General features: G+C 41.5%; 1 protein-coding gene across 2 annotated transcripts in view; it reads right to left on the bottom strand.

Moving 5' to 3' along the window:
- Nucleotides 1–266: 266 nt before the first annotated feature.
- PTH2R (parathyroid hormone 2 receptor) overlaps nt 267–9,767 on the bottom strand; it is a 66,321-nt gene continuing 56,820 nt past the window's right edge. Inside the window, exons 10-13 of one of the 2 annotated variants that reach the window (XM_066345661.1) lie at nt 7,301–7,395; nt 3,375–3,513; nt 1,657–1,698; nt 267–706 (exon numbers count right to left, since the gene is read on the bottom strand). In XM_066345661.1, the coding sequence (XP_066201758.1) occupies nt 311–706; nt 1,657–1,698; nt 3,375–3,513; nt 7,301–7,395 (672 nt within the window). In that variant the 3' untranslated portion in view covers nt 267–310. The remainder of the gene's footprint in view (nt 707–1,656; nt 1,699–3,374; nt 3,514–7,300; nt 7,396–9,767) is intronic. The other variant, XM_066345662.1, reaches the window with a different exon arrangement.

The raw sequence follows: 9,767 nt of genomic DNA, 5'->3' as shown, positions 1-9,767 counted from the left end.
GAGCCAAGCAATTAAAATGTTTTCTACCTAAAAGCAGAAGAAAAATGAGCAATCACCAAGCAAGGACCACGTATCAATTTAGAAGAAAAACTCATGCCAAAAATAAGGTAATAAACTACACCAACTGACACGTCTTTTGTATCTTCAGTATTTATAGGAGCCAAGTCATGGAGCCTGATGACTTTTGTAAACACTTTAACCCTGAATTTTCAGCTCTGGAGCACAAGCAGAGGAGTGATGGCCAAGCCCGTGGGATCATCAGCTCTGGGACAACCAGATGGATCAGCTCTTTTAAGCCATAGCTGCTGATTCATAGACCATCCTCTGCTTCTCCTTTGCTTCCTTCAGGGTCTAGGGTACATGCCAATGGCCTGGAAGACACCAGCATTGGAGCTTCACTTCCTTGTCTCCCGTTACCTTCCTTGTTCTCCTCATGGATCAAGTGTGGCAGGCAGTCCTGCTCTGAGTTACTCCAGACATAGCCCGGTAAGGTCACGTGGCTGTCGGGCTGTTGTCTGGCCGTCTTGGTCGCTTTGCCAGAGATGAGGACCATGCGAGTGCTGGCCGCCATCTGCGACTGGCTGCTGGTGCTGTGCGTCATGGTGGTGAGCACGGAGCCGTATCTGTGGCCGCTGCAAGGGGGCGTCCTTTTCCAGTCGACGGAGATAGTCCACCGGCTCCACTTCTTCTTCATCTCAGCCTGAACCTAAACCACAAGAGCCAGAATGTGCCTCAGAAACCATCAGGGAGACCCTGCAGCTTTGTTAGGAGAACGTCTGCCCCGGTTTCAGTGATAGTAATAATCACTAATGAAGGGTCCATGGTGTGCTAGGGACTTTGCATATATATATTCTCTCTCAATCTCAAAAAACCTTCAAGGGAGGTGTTATTACCTCTATTTGAAAGAGATAAAGGGATCTGTCCAAGGTTACTATTTATTTTCATAGAGGCTGCAATACAGCCAATAGAAAGATCAGGCTTGTAAACGAGGACTCGGGTTGGAGGAGCGAGATAAATGGGGCGGTGGCAGAGGAATGTCATGAAAGGAACTCCACCTGTCTGTGACTGCCGCTCCAGCACCTCGCAGAGGCTGACTGAGGGGGAAAACGAGGAAGGGGACTGTACACTGAAAAGCGGGCACCGCAAATGTATTCTTGGGCTGGGCTCGTTTCCATTCCTCCGGCTGGAGAATGCTCCTGCCAGTGCCACCTTCCAGAGGGAAACTCATCTGGAAGTTCTGTGGGAGAATGGGAACCCGGTAAGTTTATGCCACATAAAAAAACACTGCAACTATTTCTCTCCAGCCAACTCCTGTAGTTTAAAAAAATGTAAAAATGTTCCAATGGATTTGCCCCAAGAACACATATTTGAGTTTCTTACAGAACTTGAAATTGATGGATAAGTTTAGGCATTAACTGGACACTCTGAAGGTCACTTTCCTTCCAAGTCTCAATTTGCATTCCAAATTGGGTTGGGTTTACAACTAAACTGACCTTAGCTTATTGAAGTTAATTCTTGCTTTCTTAAAATAATTTATGATTAAAACATCTCTCCTCTCCCTGCCCATTTTGTCCTGTAACTCTTGGGAATTTTAAAGAGTGACGGGTCACACTGTGACAGACGCCTGTGGGACGTCCAGCGTTCCTTCAAACCTACCTCGCCATTGCAGAAGCAGTAGATGATAGACACGAAGAAACCCTGGAGGACAAAAGAGCACATTAGGTGCTGACCATTCACGAAGATCACAGCACGACAGTGTCTTCCATCAAATAGTTCCTTCAGAAAATGTTATACATTGTTCTCTTCTAATGTATAGAAATCCTGAAGTTTACATTAAGTTTTACTAGACCTTTCCTTCGTGTCAGCTGAACCAAGCAAGTAAGTGAATAAAACATGCCAAGATACACAAAGAACTGATTTGTGTTGTAGTTTCATTTACGTTGCCACTCAAGGATCACTGAATATCGCCTGATCAGTAAGAGATATTTATGCACTGTGAACGTTGGAAACTACAGACATAGGGCATTGTATGGTAAAAAGACAAAATGTCTTTTCATTTATTCAAAGATACTTGTGGTTTTTTTTTAACAGAGACAGAGAGAGAGTCAGAGAGAGAGATAGGGACAGACAGACAGGAACAGAGAGAGATGAGAAGCATCAATCATCAGTTTTTCATTGCGACACCTTAGTTGTTCATTGATTGCTTTCTCATACATGCCTTGACCGCGGGCCTTCAGCAGACCGAGTAACCCCTTGCTCGAGCCAACAACCTTGAGTCCAAGCTGGTAAGCTTTTGGCTCAAGCCAGATGAGCCCACTCTCAAGCTGGTGAGCTCCGGGTCTCGAACCTTGATCCTTCCGCATCCCAGTCCGACACTCTATCCACTGCGCCACTGCCTGGTCAGGCTCAAATATACTTATTGAGCTTATCCAATGAGAACTGCTCATCGTGCCAGGGATAAACAGTTTAATTAAGACAGACGTGTTCTCTTAGACCTTACAGTCAAGAAGGGAATATAGATGGATAAAATATAAACAAAACAGCCATATGAGGAATACGTAAGATGATAAAAGCTATGCAGGCAAAACAAGAGATGTCGACATAGAAGAATGAAGACGTATCAGATAGGAACTCAAGGAAGTCCTCTCTGAGGAGGTGACAGTGGAGCCGATTTGAGTGACAAGAAGAAGCCAGGCCTTATGAATGTTAAGGAGAACAGTCTCCACAAAGGGAACAGCAAGTTTGACCCCGTGAGGCAGGAATGAGCTTAAGGAACCCTGCCACAGGAGACGGTGCACACCAGGAAATAACACTGGGACTTTATTCTGAGTGCAATAGGGAGCCTCTGGATACTTCTGTCAGATAAGTGGCACAATCAAACTTATTTTTAAGGTTCTTCAGACTATTGTGTGGAGCCAAGATTGGAAGCAGCAGGCGGTGGCAGCAAACGCACACCCGGGAGGAAGGGTCAGGTCTGCGGCAATCCGTGTGAGGAGTGATGGTGCGGTTTGCAAACAAGATAAAATGTGCAGAAGCCACCTCTAACCCTGTTTTGCCTCTTTTCTTTCCTTTTCCCTGCCTTCTCCTTCTTTTGCTCTTATTCATCTTCTGTACACACACAAGAGGTCCCTGTTCTGTGGCAGGTACCCAGTTTACAACAACGTGCTTTCTTGTCTTGCCACCCAGGTTTGTCTGTGAGGAGCAGCACCTGCTGTGGCCACAGGGTCACCTGACTTCTGTAAGAAACACAGCGCCAGAGAACAGCGCCCTCTCACGGCCCTCGGGATGGGTGCATGAAAGCCAGAGGGGCGGAGAAGTAGGACGCAGGGAGGGGAAAGGAACCTAGGAGAACCAAGTTAGTGGGTGGACTCTACCTGAAAGGAGTTGAAGAAGAGCTCACAGTGCATCCGGATCTCCCACCCGAGCCCCGAGAAGGAGTGGGGCAGGCATACGAACACGATGTAATGCACTCCGAAGACCAGCACCAGGACCAGCGTCGATTTGGCGAGTTTCCTGGGAGAGAATGCAAAGTCTTTTTAACTAATCCATTTAGAGTGCCTTTCAGCAGGGGCATCTTGCTGGGGGGAAATATCAAGCTTAGCAGAGCTAACGGCGGCTGACTTCTCCCATCGCTTTGGATCTCACAGCTTCTGCTAGTTTGGCCCTCCCTCCTCTTCCTGTCACTTTTATATTAAAATAGGTAGTTTATTCTCATCTCCCATGATCATTATCCCCTAAGCCTGTCTAATCTCATTTCTGCTCTCCTTGCATAAAGGACACTATTTTCATAAAGCTGTGAAATGTCTCGGTATCTGTCCCAAGTTCTCTTTCACGTCTATGTTTGAGACTTAAATAAGCATTACCTCCATCTATGTTAACTGTCTTGATTTTGATAGGCAGCATTTTGGCTTGTTATAGTCATTTTCATTTTTCTCTATAATAATGTAGAGAAAAAGGATACTAATTGAATTCATTTTCTATTGCTATGTAACAAATCACCACAAATTTAGAAGCTTAAACCAAACCTATTTATCATCTCTCAGTTTCTTTACGCCACAAGGCCAGGCACAATGTGGCTGGGCCCTCTGCTCAGGGTATCACAAGGCTGGAATTAAGGCGTTGACCAGGACTGCATTCTCATCTGGACTTCAAGGTCCTCTTCCAAGTTCACTGCGATTGATAGCGGAGCTCAGTACCTTGCAGTTGTAGGATTGCTGTTGGCCTGGGGGTCACTCGGTTCCTACAGACTGCCCTCAGGCTGCCCTCAGGCCCCAGCCAGAAGCCCTCACAACACGTCAGATTACCTCTTCACAGCCAGCACGAGAACTTCCCTCCAGGCTGTCAGGATGGAGTCTTACCTAACACGTACCATATACCGTAACCTAATCAAGGAGAAACCAACCAGTCAGAGACCTTGCCCACACTCAAGGAAGAGTGCGAGGGTGGGGGCTATACAGGGCTGTACACCGGGGTTATACACGGCATGTACACCGGGGAGACAGGAATTCTGGGACCTATTTTAGAAATCCACCTGTCACAGCAGTTGAAATAATTCCTGTCTGTAGAAATGCAAATGTTGTCTAATGGAATGCCACTAATTATAGCCCTATGGGTATAAACAAGTTTTGCTAATTTACATCCATTTGTAAATTCATTTCAGCACTCATTACTCTCTTTTAAATATATGTAATATCTTACCAGGTCCTTCATTATTAAGTTAAATAAAACTTTTGAAATGTGTTCATTTATATTGGTATAAGAGTTACAATTACAACTCTTTTAAAATTTGTCCTTCAAGGACAGTGAACAGGTTAACATAGCGGTGCATCTGTCTGCCTTTTCAGCTACAGAGATGGACTTTGCCACACATCAGATCAGTCAGCAGTCCTGGTACTGATTTCTTTCTGGGTTCTCCTGGTCACCAATGCATGCTGTACACCTTTGCAGCCCAGCTCTCTGAAAAGGCACAGCTGTCTAAAGAGATGACTCAGGGATGCAGAACTGAATGAGGCCTTCTGGCTTGTCGGAAACATGGTGGTGGCTCTGGGTCCCAGGGTAAAGGCAGGAGAGGAGTACAAAAATCAAACTGTTTGTTGAACTCAGTGTCCAATGTAGAAACCAGATACCCTAATCTTGCAGTCTTTCTCCTGATCTCTCCCCCAGTAAAAAGTTCTGGAAAATCTCTACTTGTTTTTTGAGAGTCAACTTAGCTTTAAAAATAAAAAAACTATTTCTTAAACAGTAATGCACAGAGATATGTTTAAAACTGTTTTAGATGTTGCAATTTGGAAATATATTTTTTTATTGTTTTACTTTCACAAGAATACTTGAATATCTGTTTGACAAAGGTAATAACCAATTGAAATATAAATTTAAAAGTACAAAAATGAGTGGCTGTAAATTTAAATTCTCAATTAATCCTCATAGGAGGAATATCACTGTGACAGAGACACATTACATTCTCCTACGTCTCTTTGTCATTTAAACCTGATAATTTAAGGACTCAGAAACTGCATAATGAATTGAATTTCCAAATCCCCACCAAGTAGGTTCCCACATTTTTTTTCTCCCAACGCAAGTCATTTCCCACTATAGTTTTATCTCTAGCTCAACTTTGGACATTATAAAAAATACTAAATATGTTTCATGTATGAACAAATATATTTTGGCTGAAAAATACTTTCCCTGACAACTATTAGCCTAGAGTGAGTTCTAATTAATCACTTCCAGATTATTTTAAATTAATCCTGAATTCTTAATAGTAGATACTTTCAATCCTTGATAAATGACTCTCTTCAATTATTCTGAGAAATGATCCCCATGAATAAACTCAGAGTATTGTCTGTCCTGTTTTTAAGATAATTCACTCTTGGTTCTCTCCACAGTTTCTTAAATCTCTTGGGCAACTTTTTACTGCAAAGACATGTTCACATCATTCAGAATTATAGAAATAAGTTGCTTTTATTAAGAAGTAAAGAAATAAGCAGCTTTCCGACACCTTTTAAGTTTTCACTTTCAGAAGAAGAATAAAAGGCTATTTATATTTCCCATTGTTCTATCATCCTTTGGCCTTTGTCTTCAGCCAGGGGATGTGGCAGGAGACAAGTTATATTAGAATAGCAAAGGTCCTCCACTGTAAACTCTTACACACAATTTATATTATCATACTTTCACTTACAGTACATTGAAAATAATGAGCTAGCAGTTGCTGGCTTGTTCTTTTTTAAACTCCTGTCTACAGTTGTAGTCTCTTCAGCGGAACAGTAAATGCTGCCTAAATGCTGAAGGGGAATAATTCAACAAAGACCTTACAGAACAATTGTGAGAGAATCAAAATGCTGACTGTGATTCCTTCCCTTCTGTGTCTGAGGCAGCATTTCGGAACAATCCAAGGTAGGAAGAAATAGTTACCTGTTTGGGAGGTAGAAAGATCAATTCCAATCCACCAGACTACAGGACATGCACATCTAGTTGGACAGAGGCCCCTGTTATCCAGAACTTACAAACTAATCATTGGAAAAAAATGGACACACTCTTAATCTCTCTCTCTCTTTTTTTTTTTTTTTACACAACCAAAAGAAGTCTGTCTAGTAGTTTCTTTTTAGTCTGTGGCAAAACTATGGTTTGTTAGAGGGTTTTAGAGTAATTCAAATTTTTAAACATAGTTTGATAATCATAAACATTTAGTTTGCCTATTTCTTCATGAAAGATAAAATAATAGACCTTGCTCACTCAGTATATTTGAAAGTTAAAAATGTCTATTTGGTAGGTGCCAATTTGATGGAAAGATTGAAAACAATGCAACGATCCACGTTCTTGATTCTTTTCAGTTACGATATACATTATTTCAAGAATGCAAATAAAAGCAGGTCTTTGATCATTGGCTGCCTGTGACTGTGGGCATGGTGCCATCTCCTTAATAACCTTTACTTTTTTGGCTGCAGAAAAAAAGAAAGAAAAACAAACAAACAAAAAGAATGCATATAAAAGTCTGCCAAGATCATCAACAAGAGATTGGAGGGTCACATAGTTTATAGGAAAACCCCAATTTGCTAATAATAAGTATACATATATATATATATATTCTCCAAATTTAAGCATATTGGGAAAGATTTTGGTTATTTATATTCCCCTAAATAAATAAATAAATAAATTTCTGATAAATCACAAATTGAACCAAATGAAAATACACATTTATAAATTTATCTTTTAGAGACATTTCAGATCAATTGATAACTGTTTTTTTACACCAAATAGTAACCAAAATATTTCCTCTGATGGACACCTGTCCTGGAATTACCTGTATTGCTTTCTTGTATCATGCCCAACTGCATTGGTCTCCCAAATTTTGGTCGCCAGAACTCTAACCGTATTCAGAAACAGAATAAAATTCAGCTGAAAGAGAAGGTAAGATTACAAAAAATTATTAAGTTTGTCCTCAAAATATTTATAAAACTTGCATAAACTGAACTTCTTTGTATTCAAAAACTGAAAGTTACCTATTTTAGTCTTTGTATACAAAGAAGTCCACTTCAGAGGGACTCTGAGATAAGATACTGGAGAGCTAATGTCTCTTGATTTGCTCTCATAAAGAAACAGAAGAAAAAGTTTCCATAGCACTGGAAACTAGAAATACAAGGAGATGATCTGCCAGATTCCACTGGGAATTTCCAAATCCAAGTGCAGATCAAGTCCCGTAACAGACTGGCAGGACAAAAGGTATTAGTAATTATATGAGACCAGATGCCCTTTTTGCGATGAAGTCCCAGCTTCTGTCTCTACTTGAGGAAGAAAAATAATAGAGTTGTTTGAGGGATGCTGTCTCATAACATATGAAAAATATTAGGTGAAGTATAATTTTTTTAAGGCAAATAAGATGCTGTATAAGAAAAGGCCCCCTGCTCTGGTTGGGTAGCTCAGTTGGTTAGAACATTGTCCTGATATGCCACAGTTGTGGGTTTGATCGCCACATGCAGAAATCAACCAATAAGTGTATGGATAGGTGGAACAACAGATTGGTCTCTCTCTCTCTCTCTCTCTCTCTATCTCTCCTCCTCTCTCTCTAAAACCAATCAATAAATAAAAAGAACTTTTAAAAAAGAATAGACCCCCATCCCCATGTAGGCAATTAAATTAAATTTGAAATAGTATAGGTGTAGACATCACCAGGGACAATCGAGTTTTGTCTTTAAAAACAGAGGGAAGGTATTGGTAGGGTAAGCTGGTTTGTGTCTGATGGCTTCAATAATCAGTGAAGAGATTCAAAATGAAGAGAAAGAATAGTGTCTCCAGGTCTGGGATCATAAGGAAGTAGAAGCTTGATCTCTTGAGTCAGTCCTTCATTCAGGGAGATGTCTATAGTCCAGAAAGTGCTAGGATTTAGAATTAGTGGAAATGTGGATTGCCGAAGGGCTGGCAGTCACAGAGGAAGACCCTTGCTGCATGCACGGGGAACCCTTGTCTCGCACAGTCTTCAATCATCTCTGGAATTTGGAGAATTTTAGTTATTGCGTGATTCATGTGTCCCACACCCTGGTCCAGCTGATCATCCGTGCCAGCCCTTAAGCCCCTGCCACCTTGTTTGCCCTCCTACCACTGACCACCTTGTAGGCACCTCTCCCCAACTGCCCAGCTGTCTACAGGAACTGGGGGCTGGGTCTTGAGCCCCATACCCTGGAGGAAGGACAGAGGTGTGCTGTGAGCAGGCAGAAGAAGAAGGATATTTTCAGGCCAATAAGAGCTGCTGTTTATTGAGCCCTCCCTAGTTCAAATGCTCACATGAATAAGGAACAGGCATTTTTTATTATGTCCATCTATTATAAACAAAGAAACTCTGGCTACTCAACTATCAGCTGGAAGTTGAACCAAGTCTATGTGAGCCTGTACTGCGAATTCCTGACCACCACCTTGTACCTTCTTTTAAGGAAGATAAAAAGAGACAAAACATGAGAGTTGAGGATTCCCATTCCTCCCCACTAACTACAACACCTGGCTCACAGACACAGAATCTTTTTCAATAGGGGATGATAAGCTGCTCCTCTATCACATGAGTGCTATTTTCTAAACGGTCAGTCCATGCCCCGTTAATTCCTCTCCCCCAAGACCACAGTCCCTGGCAGTACGACGCAGCGGGGAGTGACACTGTGGGCAGTGATGCTGTGTGACCTCTGCATGAAGGGCACAGGGGCAGGAGCGGGTGCTGGCAGAGCTGTGGAAGCATGCCAGCTGGGAACTGGCATTTGTCATTCCCTATTCCTGTGAAAAGGAAGAATTATAGGTGGCTTCAGATGGGCCCCCCGGACACTCCATCCACATTAAAATGAGGATGACCAGGGACTCCATCCTCAGGTCAGTAGACCACACTAAATAAATCCTGAAAAACCTCAGAAATTTGACTAAAGAAGATACATTCAACCAATGCACTAATTTAATAACTAAGAAGATACATTTAAGGACAATGGCATGAATTATAGAAAGAATTAAGAAAAACTAAGATAGAGTAAAACTTGTTGCTTTAAACAACAGGTAAACAAAAATACATACATGCATACACGTATTTATTGATACATGCAACAGTAGTTGGGCCAATTTCCAAATAATTATTCTGAGTAATTTTGGAAATTATAGAATAAAGGTTAACTGGAATCTAAGTTACTGACTACTTATTGTTCTAAGTTTCTTACATAAATTAACTCTTAGTCCTCAAAGCAGATATATGAAACAGGCATATTATCCCTATAGATCTGAGTCACAACTTACATAAATTA

Source organism: Saccopteryx leptura, chromosome 7, assembly GCF_036850995.1.
Source record: "Saccopteryx leptura isolate mSacLep1 chromosome 7, mSacLep1_pri_phased_curated, whole genome shotgun sequence".
Taxonomy (NCBI): Eukaryota; Metazoa; Chordata; class Mammalia; order Chiroptera; family Emballonuridae; genus Saccopteryx; species Saccopteryx leptura.
This window is presented reverse-complemented; position numbering and strand designations above follow the sequence as displayed.